The sequence below is a fragment of the Epinephelus fuscoguttatus genome, linkage group LG9 (genome assembly GCF_011397635.1).
Source record: "Epinephelus fuscoguttatus linkage group LG9, E.fuscoguttatus.final_Chr_v1".
Classification (NCBI taxonomy): domain Eukaryota; kingdom Metazoa; phylum Chordata; class Actinopteri; order Perciformes; family Serranidae; genus Epinephelus; species Epinephelus fuscoguttatus.
In genome coordinates, this window is record NC_064760.1 from 26,007,189 (window position 1) to 26,030,119 (window position 22,931).

At 41.3% G+C, this 22,931-nt stretch overlaps 1 protein-coding gene across 1 annotated transcript; it reads left to right on the plus strand.

The window, feature by feature from the left end:
• Positions 1-146: 146 nt before the first annotated feature.
• gfpt2 (glutamine-fructose-6-phosphate transaminase 2) lies at positions 147-21,235 on the plus strand. The gene is made up of 19 exons (XM_049586034.1): positions 147-266; positions 1,669-1,776; positions 2,632-2,739; positions 2,953-3,087; positions 4,492-4,550; positions 5,658-5,792; positions 7,966-8,027; positions 9,958-10,037; positions 13,916-14,033; positions 14,258-14,421; positions 15,705-15,800; positions 16,070-16,167; positions 16,331-16,451; positions 16,707-16,864; positions 17,027-17,141; positions 17,352-17,479; positions 17,618-17,785; positions 18,819-18,980; positions 20,012-21,235. Exons 1-19 carry the CDS (start codon positions 260-262, stop codon positions 20,054-20,056), a joined length of 2,067 nt encoding a protein of 688 aa, XP_049441991.1. The 5' UTR covers positions 147-259; the 3' UTR covers positions 20,057-21,235.
• The last annotated feature ends 1,696 nt before the right edge of the window (positions 21,236-22,931 follow it).

Consider the following 22,931-nt stretch of genomic DNA (forward strand, 5'->3'; position numbering starts at 1 on the left):
ATCTGTGACAGGTGAAGTGTTGACTACCTGTGAGGCGGCAGGGCAGGGCGGTGCTGACAGGGACAGGGAGAGGGGACAGGGGCGCTGCCAGAGGAGGCGGGGCCGCTGCCCCTCCAGGAAACAGCGCTTAAATGAACAGTGGGAGTGTGCAGTCTGTGTGGATTTAACGGCAGACACAGCAGCAGCATCACTCCAGTCGGGAATCTACGAGTTGTTTTCTCACAGAAGGACACCCAGTAAAGAAGGCAGAGCTTGAGTCATGTGTGGTAAGTTTGCCTTTTTAAAAATCCAGTTCATGTATTTGGAAACTTGTGGCGAGGAATCCCAAGTCCTTTACGCACGGAGCTGTGCAGTGCCCGGTGCGATGATAGGCTCTCTCAAGCCAGGGATTGGCAAAGTTGTCATCAAAATCTCTCGTGTAGTTAGTCAAGAGATCGTTTTATAGTTTTGGTGGTAAGGGAAATAGAACCTCTGACTTTAAACAGCTTGATAAATGGCTGATTTATGAATTGCGTGGATTCCTGAGATGCTTCAACCGCAGCTGCGACGTGTCAACGTTTGCGGACAGGGATATTGACAGGGCAAGTTATACCGGTTGGGCTACAGTAAAAATAAGTTCATGACGTGAATCACATCCCACTCGCCCTGACGACCTAAAGTTGAACCATTCCTACATATAGCTCCTTTTGAGAACCTCGTTTATAATCATACATCTAAAAAAGTCGGAACAGGGACGTTTACAGCCTAAAGCAAATCTTTAACAGCACGCCGCCCTCTCCTCGTGTCTGCAAAAGAGAGAGAGAGAGAGAGAGAGAGAGAGAGAGAGAGAGAGAGAGAGAGAGAGGCCAAGGCGGTGGGAGTTTACAGCACCCTGCTTGTACCTGGCTGCTCCAACACTGAGCGCAATGTGCGTCCGTCAATGGCCAGCTGTGTGCTTGCGGGAGCTGGGCTGCACGGAACATTCCTGAGCGCACGCACACACACACACGTACAGAGGCAGGCGTAGGACACAGCAGCTTCACACTGTACATACAGCTGTTTTAATTGAATGTAAGGATGCATCAGCTTTACTGATTCATGTAATGAGATTTGTGCGTTCTCATACTGTATGAGCCAAGCGTATGAGGGATGGGTGAAGGAAAATAATACAGCTGGAGGCTAGGAGCTGACCTCATAGATCAGATCAGTGTAAGATTCAAGAGGCTTTATTGTCAGTTCTACAGGTATGCAATCAAGCAGTGCAAAGATGTCAATGCAATCAATTCAAATGGTGCAAATATGCAACAGAATAGCAGCTTGGACACCAGACAAGAGCAGTATAATGTAGTTCTAGTCCTCTCTTCAAAGTGCTTTCATAGGTAATATGGTTAATATAGGTGACATAGTCCAGAGTCTATGCGGGTAGGTTGTGTATGTGTGTGATTTGTGTGTGTTCAGCTGCAATGCCTCACTTCACTGGGGCCTTTGGGTGAAGAAGCCATGTCCGTCTTCACCCACTTATTCAAAAAAAAGTAGATTTTGGTTGTCATATCCCACATCATAAAAATGAATCCGTCAACTCCCACAGCTCAAAAGTTGCCTCTGTTCTCTTTAGAGCTGTAAACTCTGCCTGCTTACAGTGTTTCAGGGGATTCAGGCTTCTGTGTCTCTGTCTCCCTTCTCTAAAAGGGATCTTTGCCTACCTAAATTACCGAGTGCCTCGCACCAGAAAGGAGATATTTGAGACGCTGGTGAAGGGACTGCAGAGACTGGAGTACAGAGGGTACGATTCAGCAGGTAAGACACTCACACACTCACACACACACACCGTGCACAAAAGCTTATAGTACTCCTTGGCAGCACCTGTGTGTCGTGCCCTTAAGAAAAAAAAAAAGAAATCTGAGCAACATTTGACAGCGAAGCATGAGGAAGAATGATCTGTGAGGACTTCAGTGATTTGGGATTGAATCACTGTTATGTCACACGAGTCACCTGATAGTCAGCAAATGTGATCTCTTGTTTGAATTTGTACCGTCTACGTGCGTGCACACCCTGGCACTGTATTTTTATTGAGCTGCTTCCTCCTTCACACGTGTTTCATGGCATTTAATTTAAACGCACTTTCATAACGATCTTAAATGAAAAGAAGCAAAACTAGTATAACAGCTACCACCTGTCATTGTCTGAGGGAGTGAGGCCGGCTTCATTCAGACACACCTGTAACCATAAAACCCTATAGGAGGTATCGAATACAGACTATATTTTAGCTATCCTGACTCAGCACATCCCTGCCACCCGGACATTTAAAACTGTTTAAATATGCACACACACATACACACACACACTCTCACGTTGTGTTTGTTCATCCTATTTGAGTAAGATGAAGCCCGAAGCCGCACAAATAAGACGTCCTTTCATAGCTGTTAAACACCACGTCCTACACACACAGGCATACACCCACAATAAATAACACCTCAGATATAAACATATTTAATCCTGACCACGCTTCCCCCTTTTCAAATGAAGCTGAATCTCTCATGTCTTCTTCTCTTTTTTTATGAATTGTCTTATTTCCTGTTTTGTTTTCTCTGTGTGCTTATTGCCTTTCTTACCTCACTGTAAAAGTATCATTTCCCTTCTGTCTGTATGCAGGTGTCGCTGTGGATGGCCCTAAGAAGAAGGACAGTGACGTAAACAACAACAGCATCTGCTTGATCAAGAAGAAGGGGAAGGTCAAGGCCCTGGATGAGGAGCTATACAGTGGGTTCACGCACATTTGATTCAGATTTGTCTTATTTTTCATGTGTGTTGCTTTTAATTCTGATAAACTGTCCTCCATGTGCACCATTTGGAAAGTGTCCTTTTGAAGAGATCACCCTTCCCCCTTCATTGAACATTGTGTGCTGCATGTTTCTGTCTTAAAAAGTCCCCGCAGTCTGTTCATGTCAGTAAAGGGATTGGTGTTGTGTTTAGCTTGCTCAGAGAAGGACTCGCTGGACCTGGACGAGGAGCTGAACACACACTTTGGCCTCGCTCACACACGCTGGGCCACACACGGAGAGCCGAGCGCTCTCAACAGCCACCCTCATCGCTCTGACAAGGATAACGGTAATATGTCCTAAATATAATGATAATAATAACTTTATGTAAGTAAAGTTAGAGTTTACAAAGTGCTTTGACAAAGCAAAAGCAAAATCAGGATACTTAGAAGTCAGTATAGCAACAGAAAGCCAATCAGATGTACCAAGGTGTGACAAAATAAAGGTAAAGTTAAGATAAAGTTAACACAAGAAGACAAAAAATCAATATAAATGGATACAAATAAAAAGAATAAAAGCAATAAAAAGACAGCATCACATAAAAGCAAGTCTATAAACATTTAAAAGAAGAGGTCACTGATTCTGTGAGCCTTATCTCCTCGGTCAGGTGGTTTTAAAGCCAAGAGGCCCCGATGGTAAAGGCAGGATCACCTTTAGATTTTAGCTTCGACTCTGTGACCGCCACAAAGGCCGCACCTGAAGATCTAAAGCTGCGAACTGCCTCATATGGGGTCAGCATTTCTGCTGTGTAGCTCGGGGCCAGACCCAGAAGAGCCTTAAAAGTGATCATTAAAATCTTAACGTCACTTCTAAAATGAACAGGGAGCCGAATGGAGAGGAGCCAGGATTTCGGTGATGTGATGTCATCTGCTAACACCAGTACTTTAATGCATGCTCACATACACACGGAAATTTATAAATGCATTTAATACAGACGCAAAATTAATCTCAATGGCAGTTTTCAGTAGCTTTAACTCTGACCTTTTTTTTCCGTGACCCTGTGATTCCCATGTTTTGAATCACTTCCTTTCCACCACTTATAAAAGCCTCTTGGCAGATGATTAAAATTAAAGGTCAAGATGCTATATATATGTTAATATACCACACCCTCACACGCCCTCTGTTCTAACCGACTTTACACCCATCTCTTTGTCACCGGTGCACCATGTTCTGAGGTGTGCCAATAATGTACCTTGGCTTTAAACCAAGGTATGTGTGTAATTTAAGTGTGTTAAGTACGAGAGTCTGTATCACAGAAAATGAGAAACACTAAGTAACTTATGTTTGCATTGTATTAAGCTTTATTATTGTATTATATTTGGTATGCACCTATCGTTACTTGGTTATCATTTATGATAACGTATCACCTTGTTTGTGTGTAAGTCTATCATTGTGGTGATCCTGTATCTGTGTTACTTTACCTGCTGCTAAATCCGCCGCTTTGTCTTCATGCATCAACTTTCATTGTTGACATTCTTTAAATACATGCAGCATACTATCATTAAGATTTATAGGCGCCAGGGTCTATAGGTGAGGCAGATGTTACAGCTCTAAAACCTTAGACAAAATGCAAACACTTTTTAAGAGTGTGAATCCAAATTGGAGAGAGCACCTGAGCATTATTACAACTTGCCTAGCGTTTCGACCTTTAGCCCCTTCGTCTAATCTGTTCACTCTCACTGACTCTCCGCAGAGTTTGTCGTCATCCACAATGGCATCATCACCAACTACAAAGAGCTGAAGGCGTACCTGGTGAGTTACATTATCAGCAGGAATTTCTCTTGTGCACACAACCAAGTCCTGTTACAGCTTATATTATCTTCACAGGTTTACGCTCATCCTGCTCTTTGATAATCATAACATCCCTGAAATAAATCATCATAGCCACTGTGCTGTAAATGTGGCAGTGTTTGCCATGTTGTTGTGTTAACAGGTTGGACAAATGTTCATCCACCTGGGTGTAGTTATAAGTCACTCTGTCGTGTAACTAATTCATTCGATAACATGAACACACACAAAACAATTATTAGTTTTCATTTGTTTTTCAATCATTTCAGCTGTCAGCACTAGAACTGTCTATTGAGACAACATTATTCAGTATTACTCATTAACTAAGGAGTGACTTGTTGCCACAGTATACCTGGGCAAAAGTCAGGTATGAGTGGAGCATACACACAGGAAGCACTGGTAAAAAATAAAGAAAGCTTGTTCCTTGGTAGTGTTTTTTTTTTTCTTTCTTGTTAAAATAGCCAAACATTTAATATAATCATGCCAGTGAAGTCTGTTCAAACTGGATTGCTGCACATAAAAACATTCAGAGTGAAATTGCGTCATCGGCCCATGCAACTTTAGTGTGTAATATAATCACTTTAGTAAATACAGTGTTGGAGAGCTCCCCTGATCTGTTAAGGTCATTTTCATCTCATCAAGGAGGCAGTTGTTTCCACACAACAGTGAGATGAGACAAAGTGTCACTCTGGATGCTCAGCAAAAATAGCTGTATTTTCAAGTTATCAAAACTGGATGTTTTTACCTTCATTTAATATTACTGTATTTTTTCCAGGGTTCATAGCAACAGTTTTTATATTTGTACTGTATTTATATTACAGTTGAAAACATAAATGTCACGATTTAATGCACCATATCAGATTGTAGCTTTAAGCATATTTGCATCTGTAGTCTCTTAACAGGTCAAAACGACATGACATGCAACACAGAGCTTCACACAACAGCACATCACAGATATATGCTTGTCATAAATAAAAGCAACTCCTGAAGGCCATGAATTAAAGTTTAAAGTACTTTACTTATCTGAGTTATGTACATATTAATATAAACTGTGCCTCGCACCTTCCTCAGACCACCAAAGGATATGAGTTTGAGTCAGAGACGGACACGGAAGTGATCCCCAAGCTGATCAAATATGTTTACGACAACCGGGAGAATGACAACATCTCCTTCTCCACGCTGGTAGAGAGGGTGATTCAGCAGCTGGTGAGTAGCTCACACACAGAAACACATAGCCAGTGTTAGCATGCTAATTACAAGATATCAGGTGTTTGTATCTAGTTATTCCTCCTGCCAGTGAGCAGTGAAAGAATGTAACTAAGTACATTTACTCAAGTATTATATTTGAAAAGAACACTTCACTTCAAAGTTAGCATTTGTTTTTTTACCTGCCGCGTGTTACCTTGAATTTGTGAGGAAAGCTTTATTTTTCTGGCATGCTTCCGGGGTGAACGAAGAATCCAAACAAGGCAAACATTTTTCATGAATTGAAGTCAACAGGGACTGGTTTACAAACAGCAAAACTTTATTAAAATGTGTTTACAAACTCTCACATAACCCTAAAATAAGCTAAGCTAAGCTAAGCTAAGCTAAACTAAATTAAATTAAATTAAATTAAATTAAATTAAATTAAACTAAACTGAACTAAAGTAAAGTAAAATAAATTAAACTAAACTAAAATAAAATAAACAAAACTAGACTAAACTAAACTAAGCTAAGCTAAGCTAAGCTAAACTAAACTAAACTAAACTAAATTAAATTAAACTAAACTAAACTAAACCAAACTAAACTAAACTAAATTAAACTAAACTAGAGTAAAATAAACTAAACGAAAATAAATTAATTAAATTAAACTAAATTAAATTAAACTAAACTGAACTAAACTAAACTAGAGTAAAATAAACTAAACGAAAATAAACTAAATTAAACTAAACTAAATTAAATTAAACTAAACTGAACTAAACTAAACTAGAGTAAAATAAACTAAACGAAAATAAACTAAATTAAACTAAACTAAATTAAATTAAACTAAACTGAACTAAACTAAACTAGAGTAAAACAAACTAAATTAAATTAAACTAAATTAAATTCAACTAAACTAAAATGCTCTTATGTGTATTCATTAGCAAATAAAACATGTAATATTCTATATTAAATTAACACTGTTAAAGGAGTCACTGCATGTTGATAATATATTACTACTATATAATATATAATACTTCTGTTCTTCTAATGAAGTAACAGTTGTTATTTACCTGTAATGGAATATTTCATGAAGGTGAATGTAAACAAGGAATTTGACTCTGTCTTTTAGTGGCTCTCACTGTATTTACAAACACAGTATTTTCAGGGGGACAGAAACAGACATACAGCTGAGTAAAGATAGGTAAAAATAAATTAGATGATTATCATAGTTTAGACTGTGGTGTTTCTACTTTTACTTCAGTAAAGGATCTGAGTACTTCCTCCACCTCTGTCAGTGACACACACCATAGTTTCAGCTCCAAGTTAAGGAATGGAAATTTTTATAACCAGCTTCCTGATAACTGTAAAGGATAGCATCATGTAGCTTTGTGTCATAAAATGTGTCAGTGACCATTCATACACACACACACACGCTCATTTACTCATTCTATAAAGTGTGCTTGAATTTCCTGCCCTTTAAAACCATATACACCATCACAAAAACAGTCTCTATAGCAACCGCCTGAACTAGCATCATAAGTGACATCATCACCTTTTGGAACAGATTTTGTCGGGTGAGATTGAGCAAGCTTCTTTTTTTCCATTGTGGGACTTTCATGCTTTACACTTTTGGTCGGAGTGGGTTCTCCTTCCTCGGAATAACAGAGGAGGCAAACGCAGCCATTTTGGATTTGGAGTAATGGGAACCAGATAGTTAGATTCACTAACAGCGTCACGACCACGACACCCTCCCCTTGTCTCCCTCCCTCATCCGCCCACTTTCAGCACACGCACACACAAACACACTCCGAGCCAGTTCTGCTTCGAACCACCGCAGGCAGCGTTGTAGTCAGTGCTTTCGAAACACAGCTGATGTTATACAATAGAGGTCTTATTTCTCTTAACCCGCACTCCCCCCTGCACACCACTACTTACCACACTCACTCACACCCCCACCACAACTGCCAAATCCCACATGGCCAGAAGAAATGTTTGTTTGTGTCCTGAATATGTTTCTCCTAAAGGTTACATGCTTTCCAGGAATACACGGCTGACTTTACTTTTACATTTTAATTATTTTATTTTGAATAGTTTCTCCTCCTCTGCCCTAATATTCTACTGCAACACTGGTGTATTTCAGTCTCTCATCAAGCCAGTGTAAACTCAGTGTTTCCTCTGCTTCTTTCCATCTCAGGAGGGAGCCTTCGCTCTGGTGTTTAAAAGCCGTCATTTCCCTGGAGAGGCTGTATCCACCAGGTTTGTACCACACACATGCACACACACATGCACACCCACTGCACTGACACTTCACTTCACATTTTGGTCCAGTGTCTGTGTAGTGAGCCAGACTTATTTGAGATGAATCAGCCAACTATGAAGCAATCCCAAAAATGATTTGAGGAGACTTTGTCTCAGTCATTGCGGCTTATCGTAGTTAACACCCATTTCACGTGACATGTTATGACTCTCGAACGTCCTTTGCTTATGATAATGGGCAATTGAAATCTTTTCCGTAGGCGTGTGTGTGTGTGTGAGTATGTATAAATTCCCGCTAGCCTGTATGTGTCAGTCCTATCTGCGTCTTAAGACCCAGGCAGAGAGGGGGAGCAGAGCAGAGGTTGAATTCAGGTTCCCCTTCTCCCCCCTGGGCCTCTGGCCTCTGGGCGGCTGGCCCTTCGCCGGCTTCTCTGTGACTCATTAAAAGAGAGACTAGAGAGTTTCCTGTTTCTGCTCCGGGAAATGCCCTTGCCAGAAAAACTCCTGGTTAATCACATCATTTTATTTAACTTTATACCTTCCCTGGTTCAATGAGCTGTCATGGATCAAAGGAAGAAGGAGGTTGCTGGAGCATGGGAGTGAAGGAGGGAAAAAGGAGGAGGGCAGCAGGGCAATCAGTGAAGAGAGATAAGTGGGCCGTTTCTTATGGTTTAGACAAACAGGTTGCCTGGCGTTGCCACTGTTGGCAAGGCAGCTTGTTGGCACACCCGCTGCTGCTAAAGTCAGGAAACTCTGGCATCTCATTCGTCCATTGTGTGCTTGTTTCAGAAGATCCTGATATCAGAGTGTTGCACAGCTTTGGCTAACTCGATGCAGTGTTGCGGTTAATATGTTGAATAGTCAGCATTGTCTCCCAGGATGGAGGGATTGAGGGAATGTTTGTAATTATCTAGAGATGCTAGTCACCACCCGCCCTTTGTCATCAAGGATCTTAACCTCTCTGCAGAACTCCTACTCTCTCCTTCTCAGCTTCTCTCTCTTTAACTTTCTCCCAATCCTCCTTTCTTTTTCTTTCTGCCACCCTGTCTCTCTCTTACATACCCCCTAATTTCTTCATCCCTTTGCTTCACTTCTTCTCTTCTCTCCCTCCCTCAGGGTAAATAATGTATTGGATAGCGACCACATGTTTCTGTTTGCAAGCCTTCCCTTTTCAAGCCCCACACCCGTTAAAACAACCAGCGGTCTTACGTCAGCGCGGCCGAGCCCCAGAGAAAGACTTGGGGAAAAAAAGAGGGATCCAGACAGAGAAAGACAAGAAATAAGGAGAGGCCTTTTGGACGCGGTTTCTCAAGAGTCGGTGTCATAATAACAAAGTCGCCATGAAGAGGTTGTGTTTTGTTATAATATTTGTACTGTGGCCACAGGATGAGTGTGCAAAGGTTTCATCTATTTTAAGCTCGGTCTCCTCCCTCACCTGTCAGATGTCTGTGGCTGCACCTTCCCTACCTCCACTGCCAATAGGAGAAGCACACATGAAATCAGTAGCCAGTGAGAGAGTAGTGATTCTCTCCAGGAACTGTGAGCAAATCCTAGAGGGATGTAGACGTATGGAGGGTTAGTTTACCTTTCTGATGTTAAAGATTAGGAAGGTTAGAAGAGATCTGGAATAAGTGAGCCTCTCTCTAGTGTTACTCGATTGAATCTTAGGTTGTTCATTGAAGAACAAATGATCATTAAGAGTGCAAAGGAACTTTAGTTTAGTGTGGAATAACGCAGCAGGGCAGGATGTCAGGTTACCTGAACAGTCAGACTTGTACAAAGCACCACGTGAGGGTGTATGTATCCGACATTGTTGTGTGTCTACAAAAGCCTAATCCTTTCTCCCACCTCACCCACACTTTCCCTCCCTCTCCCTCTCCCTCTCCCTCCTGTCTCTGCCTCCCTGCTTGCTTCATTCTTGTCCCGGCAGGAGAGGAAGTCCATTGCTCATTGGTGTGCGAAGCGAGCATGAACTGTTGACCGAAAACATCCCCATCCAGTACAACAGTGGTAAGCTCTGTTCCTGTCTCTGTCTGCCATTATCCGCTTACTCTGCACCCCCACATCTCTGCATGCTCACACACCGACATACTGTAAATACACACAGAGCAGAGAGTATTCATAAATCATTAGCATATTGAATTTAATAGCATATTAAATGATCTTGCTCCTGACAGTCTGAGCTGCAAAAGATACTCCAACAATCAGTGCTTCATGTAAGTTGCGAAATAAAGGGACTTGCTAAGCTGCTTGCTTAGTCATAACACAGCAGAGAAGTATGAAAATAAATGGAGAAATTAAATCAGTAACTAGATCCCGAATGACCCATTAGGGAAGTTAAGAAATACTGCACAACTTCAACAGCTTGATTTCGATACTGCTCAAAAACTGTATTGCTATTGCTCAAATACATCAGTTATGATTTGTTTAAAACTATGAGGTTTGTTTCAGAGGCTGAGCTGATCTGCTAGCACCAATCAATCAATCAATCAATCAATTTTATTTATAAAGCCCAATATCACAAATCACAATTTGCCTCACAGGGCTTTACAGCATACGACATCCCTCTGTCCTTAAGACCCTCACAGCGGATAAGGAAAAACTCCCCAAAAAAACCCCTTTGACGGGGAAAAAAAACGGTAGAAACCTCAGGAAGAGCAACTGAGGAGGGATCCCTCTTCCAGGACGGACAGACGTGCAATAGATGTCATACAGAACAGATCAGCATAATAAATTAACAGTAATCCATATGACACAGATGCAGAGTAATGAGGCTAAGATGATTTAATGAAGTAATAATATTATAGTTATGGTTCTAGTGTTTGATGGTACAATATGTTGAAAGTATGATCATCTACATCAATGTTAATGTATTGACCCATGAAGGCATGCCAATCTCTTCATCACCAAACCCCAAACACACAATATATCAATGTTATTAAAACGGCTCTCATTCTTCAAAAGTGCACATTCTTAAAAGTTTTCCAACACCTAAAATTTAGCAAAAGCATGTCATGTAAGTCCCCCTTGATGAAAATCCTCCTCATGATTGTAAATAAGTGCATTGTCTTACCCATAGTTGCAGGGTCCAAAATGATCATCGAGCATTGAATTACATCAATTGTAATGTGGTTTAATGCTACTGCAGTTTTTTCAGTTTTCACATTTCTGACCTGTTCTAAAACCACTTTAAAACATCTTAAAAAGGAGGGGAAAGACCCAAACCAAATGTGCATTGGTCCAGTGGTTCCCAACTAGTGGGGCAGGGTCCAAAACTGGGTCACTGGTCCATTCTGAATTGATCGTGAGTAATTCGCTAATGGGTCAAGTTTGTGAAAAACACACCTTGGGCCCATCCCAATACCCCCCCCTTAGCCCTACCCCTTGGCCCTACCCCTAGATTTGCTCGTTCCCGCGAGGGGTAGGGGTGTCCCAATTCCTTTTTTGCGTGTTGGGGTAGGGGGCATAACGAGGGGTAGTGGGTATGAAACTAGCCCTTCAGAGCGAGGGATTTTAGATGCTGACTTGCCAGCGAGGGAAGGTCGCCATGGCTACCACCGAGCAAGAGACGGGGAAAAAAGTTTTCATTGCTATTCACGATGTCTAGATTAGAGGTGACAGAAAGCTAGCCAGCTAGTTGTCAGGTTGCTTGTTAGCTAGCTTGCACTATCTGGCATCTGTCATTTGTCCTGTTCTGCAAAATTGTTGGATTTTTGACATCACGATAACATGCCAGCTAGTATAACTATGCTGCCTCGTAATGTTAGCTGGTTAGCTAGCTTGCTAGCAAGCAGAAGTCCCCTGTCGTACATATCTTATTACTCTAATGGTACGTTAGTAGCAAGCATAATAGTAGCTAACGTTACCGTTATGTTGTAGATGTCGGTTGGAAATGTAGATGGAAATGTAGTTAGGTATGCGTGAACATAACCGACGCGGTGACGTAGTGAGTGGTGTCCCAATTCCTAGAGAAAGATTTCAACCCCTACCCCTCGTTGCTTCATTTCGAGGGCCAAGGGGTAGGGCTAAGGGCTAAGGGATAGTGGACAAGGGGGGTTTTGGGATTGGGCCTTTATTTTAAGTACAGTGAATTTCTGGCACAGAGCTTTTATTTTGAAGTGCCCTTTCTTGCTGTACAGTGAGTGACTAACAGAAAGCTACGTACCAGAGACAGCAAACTAACTCGACGGCATAGCCAAACGCAAGCATGACACTAACCATATTAAACTATGTCAACCTGGAGCTAATGATGAAGAAGAAATTTGCACCCCATGGCTGGACCAGTTGGGGGCCACTGCATTAGTCCATCACTCAGTACTTTCAGACTCCCCTAACCGGTCTGTGGCACTCAGCCCCAACCCCACTCACTCCTACTGGCATTGCAAATCCCGAAAATGGGTCATGAATATGTATTTTACTTTTTTAAAAAAGACTTAAGTATTTCCTAAAACAGCCGGGCACTGTAGTTTAGAGCAAACTCAAACAGGAGTAAATATTTGTTGGGGACTATTTTCAGCCAGCAGGATGGTGTATGTGAGATTGACTCAAAATAAACTGCACTGAAGGAACATGTCACTCAGTGCAACAGCGTGGCTCATTGATGTGTTTTTAATAGTTTTTGGGCAACAATGGAGCTTTGTAGCACAACCAGGCTTTGGCACAGTTATTGTTGTTATGGGATCAATTCATTGATGAGTTTTCATGGAAACATGTGATCCAGCAAGATACGCAGATAGTCGCCTTACACAGTAGCCTGAAAACATGTATCCTATCAAGGGAGCATTTTCCTTCTTTACTTTCTTCCTGGATAATATTGCTCTAACTCTTGATTTTCTCTGATGTGCTGTAACAAATCCCACAAAGTGACGCTCTTGGCTAACTGTGGAAGTAGTGCAAGATGTTTTGTGGTTCTGTTATTCATTGTGCAATAATTCTGCTAAAAATCATTCTTAGAAAGTAATTTTCCATAAAGTGGTGCCAGGGATTTCTTTGTTTAGTATCAGGGGGTGGTGGTCATTTGAAAACTTATCTGGATGTTGAATGGAAAATGTGTTTTTTTGATCCCAGAGTTCCCACTAATAGAGACAAAGTTTACGATCGTGTTTCTCTTGTAATCTTTTAGATGCACTATTAGGATTATTTATTGTTAACAACAGCCTGCTTATTTTGCTGTTGCTTCCTCGTCTCTACTGCACGTAGGGCTGTGTCTTCACTGTCTTATCTGTCCACTCTAAATTTATGGCACTTCATGGCTCAGGTGAGAGCAGTCCAAAGTCCAAGGAGTTAGATGGTTTGAGGCCAGGAAGGAGACAAGCAGGGTGTGTCCCTTCAATGGTTGAAAATAATCCTCTCACTTCTTTTTGGACCTCTCTTTTCATAACAATCGTGACAATCTCTTTTAGAGCACAGCTTCTTTAAACCCCCGTTGTTGTTCAAACAATATATAAAGTACCATGATTACCTAATAAGACCATGTTGACTCAGGGAAAGAAAAGTGCTCTCTTGTGCTGTAAAGTAATCTTGCAGATTTGAAAGACACTGTGTCAGTCAAATGCATGCTGCTGATAATTATTAACAAGTTAAGACAACAAATCTGATTACAAAAATAGTAGCCAGTCATATAAAGCAATATGGACATTTAATCTGTGGTAAATATTCTGTTTGTGGTAACCACTGTTATCAGTTGAATGTTCCACCTTGAAAGCTTTGTGATTTTACCACGAAATCAAAATTTCATGACATGGCATACCCAGTTCCCACAGCAGTGACCTGCCTCCATCTGGAAGTTGAGAGGAAGAATTCAAGTGATGAGCACATCTTGATTGCTTTAGTCGCTCAAAGTCACTGTGCGATCTCTGACCCCTGACCTCTGACTTTTGACCCTGTAGGTCACTACAAGGAGGCTGTCCAGGAGAAGAACAGCCATAATCGTCCCGACTGCTCCAGCACCATCAACTCTGTGGGAGATGGCAGAGCTGTGGAGTATTACTTTGCCTCTGACGCCAGGTGAGAAAACAATTGTCTGTGGTGAATCCAACATGGGACAGTAGCATTGAATTCTTGTTTGTCATATTAATTAAGTCACTGACTTTATCTCCCCTGTGTCTGTCTGTCACACCTATCAAGCAAAATATTCTAAAAAGAAACACATTTAGTGCCTTTAATAAACACCAGACTTGCAGACATCATCGTCAGCTCATCACATGTATCCCTTTTATCTCTACCCACAGTGCCATCATCGAGCACACCAACAAGGTGTTGTACATGGAGGATGATGACATCGCAGTGGTGACCGGTGGGAAACTCTCCATCCACAGGCTAAACCGGCAGGCTGGTGAGGATCCAGTGAGGGCAATCCAGACCCTGCAGATGGAGCTGCAACAGATCATGAAAGGTGAGAAAATGAAGGAAGAAAACTTGATTATTCGATGACTATGAGGATAATACACCATTCTGATTTTATCTAAGCAGTTTAGCTTAAAAGAACATTGTTAAAACACATTAGAATTAAATGTCCAGTGTGTAGGATTTATGGGGAATTAGTGGCATCTAGTGGTGAGGATCGCAAATTGCAATCAGCTGGAATTTCTCTTAGTTAGATTTCCTTCAGTGTTAATTGTTCAGGTGGATTTTATTGGGGGCCATATTAGCCACAGAGGTCTCTTCCTCTCCAAAAACAAACAGATCAGGTGATTTAAATGGGTAAAACAACTGAATAAAGCTGTGTTTTTATGACACTCTCATCGTGGAGGGGCTGCAAACTACAGCGGCTGACAGGAAAACACCAATAGCCCTATCTAGAGCCAGTGTTTGGTTTGTCCCTTCTGAGCTACATGACGAAGGACAAAGAACCCACTCCCTTTGTAGATAAAGATAGTTCATTCTGAGGTAATGAAAAAACAGCGATTCTTATTCCCAGGTGATTATAAACTTAAGAAACAAACTTATCACATTATATTCTATCTCTGCTAATACGTCCTCCTAAATCCTACATACTGGACCTTTCAACAGATTACTCTAATGAATAAACAAGTGTCCTCTTAGGCAACTCTCCATTTTAGTGAATGAAAAACACTCTCATTAGTCTTTATTGTCTTGCAGTGAATGTATTTATTTACAACACTGGTGACATTAAACAGACCAGACACAGCCGTTGTGCCTCAAAGAATCAATCTTTACGGCCTTAATTATACCCAAGAACAAGGTCACAGATGGACGTGTGTACCTCGTCTTCTTTATCTAGTCTAAACAACTCAGTGCCTGTCTGCCGCCAGCAGACACAACTTCTTTTAACCTCTCTGATTAAACAGGCCTGGGACATTTTAACTTGCCGACAAAGTAAGACAGAACAGGTTCAGTTAACCACAACAATGCAGAGACACATACACCTCATATTTTATACCTAAAAGTTTTTCCCACCACAACTACTGAGTACACCGGTAACATGTATGCAGTGTCACCACCACAGTCTAGTTTGTAGACTTATACTTGCTCGCCCTCTGCTGGCTGAAAGTGAAAAAGTAAAATGGCTGCTCAGTTTTTCAGCCTCTTTCAATCGCTAACCCTTCCACCACATACCTCTGTTATCTGTCTTATCTCTCTGAAGAGGTTCTGCATGTCCTCGTGTGTCTTGAGGATCTGATAATCTGAGGTACATACATGTTCCTCTCTTTGCAGGTAATTTCGATGCCTTCATGCAGAAGGAGATCTTCGAGCAGCCGGAGTCAGTGGTCAACACTATGAGGGGACGGATATGTTTTGACACCAACACAGGTGACTAGTGAGCTTACAAACCTGCAGGGCCTTCAGGTTTTTAATGATGCATAGGGCGTCTGACCTGGTCTCTGATCCATTCAGTCAATATTAGCAAGGACTAGTTCAGGATCAGGATCTGTTGTTTGTTGCTGTGACCTTCTTACCATTGTGTGTTTGAAGATAGGATTGAAAGACAAAGAGTAGTCAGAGACTAAAACATGTATTTGTGCATCACTTCAGTCCCTTATTTCGATGCTCACTAATGTAACCGTCATCTATATGTTTAGTGGTTCTCGGCGGGCTGAAGGACCACCTGAAAGAAATCAAACGTTGCAGACGGCTACTCGTGATTGGCTGCGGCACTAGCTTCCATGCTGCAGTGGCTGTGAGTATCAAAAACTGAAATAAGCGCGATGACCACCCTTCTTTAATGAAGACGATGTTTATTAGTAAAAGCAAAGTTCTAAAGACGTGGTTACTGTTTGTCTGGAGAGTCGTGATGATGATGTTGATGGTTAGACTGCTGCTTTTGTTTCCCTAATTTTCAGACCAGACAGATCCTCGAGGAGCTGACAGAGCTGTCCGTCATGGTGGAGCTGGCGAGCGATTTCCTGGATCGCAACACGCCCGTTTTCAGAGACGACGTTTGCTTCTTCATCAGCCAGTCAGGTGAAAACACTACAAAAAACACATACAAAACCTGCCCCTGCTGTCAGTCTGTGCTCATGTGTTTGTCTTTTTGGTCAACAGCTTAGTTTTGTTAGATTTCATTTCTCAAAAACAGAAATTTGAGATGACGGTCTTTTGTTTCCAAGACAAACCTGACAGTATCATCATCTTTTTGTGTCTTACCTCCAACTGTGGCCTTATTGTGCTGGAGTTCTGCATTGTAAGCATGTCTCTTTATTCCCTCTGCTCCCTCAGGAGAGACAGCAGACACCTTGATGGCACTACGGTACTGCAAGAACCAAGGTGCTCTGACAGTTGGTATAACCAACACTGTGGGCAGCTCCATTTGCAGGGAAACACACTGCGGAGTTCACGTCAATGCTGGGCCTGAGATAGGAGTGGCTAGCACAAAGGTATAGTTTACAATGTACATCCCGTAAGTTTATAAAATCTTTGCAAAAGCAGCATGCAAAATAGACTGCAGGATATACAGAGTTCTGTGTTATTTGCTTGATAGGCCACACTGTTAAGGAACACGTGGGGTTATATGAGTGTTTCTTGTGTGTGTGATCCAGGCCTACACCAGTCAGTTTGTGGCCCTCGTAATGTTTGGCCTGATGATGAGCGAGGACAGGCTTTCCCTACAGCAGAGAAGACTGGAGATCATCAATGGCCTCAGGGTGCTACCTGGTCAGTCCAACAGACATCAGTAAATCACAAACATAAAGCTGTCATGGTCTCAACATGAGCGTACAGCATCTTTAAGAGATGCTCAACCATGTTCGACCATCACTGACAAATCAGACTCACAGAATACAGTATATTTGGTTTGTGTAATTGCACACTTATATTTTAAATGCTACCATAATAACTCCATCGCTTGTTCTTTTACTCTCATAGAGCTGATAAAGACAGTGTTGACCCTAGATAAGAAGATCAAGGACATCGCCAATGAACTGTACCAGCAAAAGTCTCTTCTGGTCATGGGCCGAGGGTTCCACTACGCCACCTGCCTTGAGGGGGCGCTGGTGAGTCGAGAATGTCACATAGCCTGTCAAAAAATTGCAATTCACTTCTCATACAGTAACATAAAATATGAGGACAAAGTTTAAACATCAGATGACATAAGAGAGTTTTAAGTTTTATTCTTTTTTTCTCTAATGCAGAAAATCAAGGAGATCACGTACATGCACTCTGAGGGCATCCTGGCTGGTGAGCTGAAGCACGGCCCTCTGGCACTTATCGACAAAGACATGCCGGTCATCATGATCATCATGAAAGACGCCTGCTACACCAAGTGCCAGAATGCTCTGCAACAAGTCACTGCCAGATCGGTAGGTCCTGGAAAAACTCTACTGTAACAGAACTCCCTGAAAACTTGGTATTTTACCTGGATGGGCGTGGTTTTGGTGGATACTGCAGCGCATGCTTTAGTGAGCTCCGTTACTGTCTCTGGCCCCACACAGTGGTACTTCATACGATAATCTGTGTGCACCTTTGTAAGAATGCAGAACAAAAATCCAGAATTATTTTGGTTTGATGAAATGAGAGTTGGGATTGTGTAGCAAAGTATGGGCTAGGTATATTTCTGAAGCTTAGAAAATTAGGGCAAACTGGACTGAATAATACCCAAGTATGAAGGCATACGGAATATATCATTCATGTTTTCCTGTACTTTGTATATTTGGCCTCACACATATGTATATGGAAACTGATAGTCTGCCTTGTGCGCCTGTTAATTGTAAGATCAACGTCATACTTGTGGTTGGCCATGTCGTCGAGCTAGTTTGCTCTCTCTGTCAAGTCGCTGTCCGGTAGTGACTCACTTTACAGCAGGAAACGGCACTTAAAAATAAGAGTTCTGTGCCAGAAATTCACTGTACTTCAAAATAAAGTGTGTGTTTCACAAACTTGACACATGTGCAAGTCACTTACGGTCCATTCAGAGAGTTACCATACCAGTTGGGATACACTGATTTAGTCCATCAAAATGTCAGTATATTTTAGCATGACTTAGTTGTACATATTTTCCAGTGTAACGTTATGATGGCCAATTTGAGAATTTATCAGCAGTCAGGTAGAAGTCATTCTGTTTCAAGTTACAGTTAGGTGTGACATCACCTGTAGGTTTTATCTTGCGGTTAAAGCAAAGATTAGGTAAATGAACAACTCCTTATGTCACGATTTTCTAGCTTATCCAAAAAAAAAAAAGACAAAATTACCCAAAGCGAGCCAACAAGGCCATCCATCAGTTGAAAAACACCCTTAGTGGCGTGGGATCTAAACTCACACCTGGACACATGCACGTTCACACAAATGTGCCATTCTGAGTGCAACCAATGTAATTTGTGACTCTCTCTTCATCAGGGTCGGCCCATCATCCTTTGTTGCCAGGACGACCCTGAGATGACTAAGAATGCCTACCACGCTATTGAGCTACCGCAAACTGTGGACTGTCTGCAGGGCATCCTCACTGTCATCCCCCTGCAGCTCCTGTCCTTCCACTTGGCCGTCCTGCGAGGATATGACGTAAGTAGTCAACACAAGTTTTGATTCTAGCTATCCATGCTGATTCTCAGTGGACATGAAGTATAGAGAATTAAAGTGTTTTTTATCTACCAAAATCTTAAAGGAGATGTGTGAGACTGTGTCTGCTAATTGGAGTGAAACTGATCTGAACCCCAGATATGAAACAGATCATACAAACAAATAAATATTGTGGTCACTATCATTCTGTAATCTGATTTTATGTGATGGTAAAGCTCCTAACTGTCTAAATACTGCAAATGTCATTTGTTACGCTTTATTAAAACACAGTATCAACAGCTGACTCACTGTGATGGACATGACTTTAATTATTTATCACGTGATTTTGAAATAGTCAGCAGATAATTTCATTTTGCGAAAAAAATTATATCAGTGAACATTTTTTGGAACCCAAAACTGATCAGGAATACGACATTTAAATGCACATATTCAAACACATCTTGTGCTTGTATAATTTGCCATCCAAATGCTCTCGCTTGCATCACTTTGCAAATCAGAGTAGAATTTCAACATTTCAGTGGAAGGTAATTTGCATGCAGCACAAGACTCAGGGAGGCTATTTATTGCTTGCAGTCAATTCATTATTAACAAACTTTACAGTGGTTGTGGAGGAGACCAGTTTACTGCATTTGCTAAAGCCGGATGTGCACAATATCTGAATGTGTGTGTGGGCAATATGTTTCGTTTTGTTACCCCAGCTTCTGTAGCTTACATTTCATCTATGTCTTACCAATTTGGACGGCGTCTTTACTTAGTTTACACAGTTATGGTGCGTGTAATGTCTCGCCACCACTGGCTTTTCTTATCAGTGTAATGTGGTTTTTCTTCTTGCACCCTCCCGTCCTCTGTAGCACCATTTGTTATTCACCTTTTCTTGGCTTGTTAATGTGTGTTTGTCTCAGCATAGAGAAGTGTACGTTTCATATTCAACAGTTTCTAGATGAGTGCACTTTATGTGACACAACACAGCCACAGGTTGTTTGCTCTAACAAAGTGCTTTCTCTTTTTTGCAGGTCGACTTTCCCAGAAACTTGGCCAAATCTGTGACCGTGGAGTAATTACAGTTCACACAGAGCAGGAGAGGAGAAAGGAGGCTCATTGATTTACAGTGCAATTGAACGTTCAGTATGTTTGTGTGTGTATGCATGTGTGTGTGTGTGTGTGTGTGTGTGTGTTGCGAGACTGGGGTGAAGTAGGGCATTTGTATGTAGAAGAGAGCGTGAATGAGTGAGAGTGAGAGAACATGACAGAAGACAGAGGGAGGGATACGGTACAATATCTATTTAAAAAAAGAAGAGAAATGTGAAGTCCAACCAATACACTGCTGAGGAAGTGCCAGTGCCAGTGAGGCCTCTCAGAACAATCTATGAAAAACAACATTCACACGTCCAAAGCAACATGCTATGCCTTTTTTTTTTATCTTGAGATGAGCCAAAAACACACACAACAGGCTTAGCAGAAAAACATTGATCTGGTGTATTGAAGTGTTTACAGTTGTGCAATATGGGGACCAAATGTGCATTATGTATGTACACAATCATGAGTTAGGTGATTTATTCTCTTTCTGTTGGATGAATTTCTTACATCTGTCGGTGGCGTCTTACCTCCCTTTGCATCGTGGGAAATGTAAGACTTATGTGGTTTTATTCCAGAGGGTTGTCAACTTACCAAAATCTCATTTATTTTTTTTTTACTTTGCTGCATATTCATGCCATCACTGTGCCTGGTGGGCCTGTCGCCCATTACTTCGACATTTTGTAGCAAAAGCTACCTGAAGGAAGTTCCTCAATCTGACTTTTACATTATTACTTGATTCTTTTTTTTTAATGTACGCTCCATTTTACTGTTGTTTCCCTTTAATTTAAAATATATTGTACGGCTATTTAACATAACTGCAGTTTCCAAAGTCAGTTCATGGTGGAACATGAAGCATTTTCCCCCTGACGCTCTTCATACTTATCCTTGTCATAGGGTGGAGCATTTTCATAGACACACGTGAAATTTATTTAAACAGCATTCATGCAGCAAAAAAGTACTTTCATTAATGCTTTTATTTTGTCAGCCATTTGTATGGATTTATGATAATGTTCTATATTTATCTGATTCTTATTTTATAGGGGCTTAAGAAAGGGTTTGATTTATATCTTTAACTGTGATTGTATTTTATACTGTATGTTTTATAGACATAAGCAGGCACTATCAATCAATAAATAAATAGATGAAGCATTTTATTCAAAGTGTACCATTGTCACTCCTTATTTCTCTTTTTACCTGCCTGTGTTTGTTATGGTAAGTGATATGTTAATGTGATATTACTATGACAGGAAGACAATAACTGCAGGTGTAGTTTTTACTCATTTTATCCCTTATGAGATGCATTAAGTGGGGCTAGTTCAATTTATGGGTGCATATATACAAGACATTTTGCAGACAGAGATTAGTGTGTTAGAGCCAGTTAAAAATATTTAAAATCCTCTGTAGGATAAAAGTTTATATTTTACAATCCCCTACTTGTTCTTAACTTTGTGAGTGGGCCTAATTTTTCTCCTAGCCTGTTACTTCAGTTTTTACACCTTATGTACACTCACTGGCCACTTTATTAGGCACACCTTGCTAGTACCAGGTTGGACCCCTTTTACCTTCAGTACTGCTTTGATTCTTGGTGGCATAGATTCAACAAGGTGCTGGAAACATTCCTCAAAGATTCTGGTCCATATTGACATAATAGCATCACACAGTTGCTGCAGATTTGTCAGCTGCACATCCATGATGTGAATCACCCGTTCCACCACATCCCAAAGGTGCTCTATTGGACTGAGATCTGGTGGCTGTGGAGGCCACTGGAGTACAGTGAACTCATTGTCATGTTCAAGAAACCAGTTTGAGATGATTTGAGCTTTGTGACATGGTGTGTTATCCTGCTGGAAGTAGCCATCAGAAGATGGGTACACTGTGGTCATAAAGGGATGGACACGGTCAGCAACAATACTCAGGTAGGCTGTGGTGTTTAAACCATGCTCAGTTGGTACCAAGGGGCCCAAAGTGTGCCAAGAAAATATCCCCCACACCATTACACCACCACCACCAGCCTGAGCCGTTGATACAAGGCAGGATGGATCCATGCTTTCATGTTGTTTACACCAAATTCTGACCCTACCATCTGAATGTGGCAGCAGAAATAATTTGAAATAATGTTGTTAACTGACAGCAGTGGCACCTGGTGTGGTCTTCTGCTGCTGTAGCCCATCTGCTTCAAGATTGGACATGTTGTTGGTTCAGAGATGGTCTTCTGCAGACCTTGGTTGTAACGAGTGGTTATTTGAGTTACCGTTGCCTTTCTATCATCTTGAACCAGTCTGGCCATTCTCCTCTGACCTCTGGCATCAACAAGGCATTTTCACCCAGAGAACTGCTGCTTACTGGATATTTCCTCTTTTGCAGACCATCCTCTGTAAACCCTAGAGATGACTGTGTGTGAAAATCCTGTTTGGCGCCAACAACCATGCCACATTCAGAGTCACTAAATCACCTTTCTTCCCCATCCTGATGCTCAGTTTGAACTTCAGCACGTCCTCTCGACCATGTCTACATGCCTACATGCTTTGAGTTGCTGCCACGTGACTGGCCGATTAGATATTTGCTTAGTGGACAGTGGAACAGGTGTTTAATAAAGTGGCTGGTGAGTGTATCTTACATTTTACCATCTTGAAATTATGAGGCATTAATGAAGCAAATAGTTGAAATTAGCTTCACTTCTATCAGCTATGGAATAATACTTACACGTTAATGTATTAGTAATAACAACACAACATTATATGTATGATTGTGTACTTTCACTTTTTATACTTTGGGGTAGACTTATTTTGTATTTTGAAATAATATTATTTATTCTTATTTTTTAGAAAAGGATATGATTATTTATGATATAGCTCT

Bases quoted from the DNA above. Each gene is read 5' to 3' on its own strand.
- gfpt2 (XM_049586034.1), top strand. The intron at 16,168-16,330 runs GTGAGTATCAAA...CCTAATTTTCAG, and splicing joins GCTTCCATGCTGCAGTGGCT to ACCAGACAGATCCTCGAGGA. The intron at 17,142-17,351 runs GTCAGTCCAACA...TTACTCTCATAG, and splicing joins TGGCCTCAGGGTGCTACCTG to AGCTGATAAAGACAGTGTTG.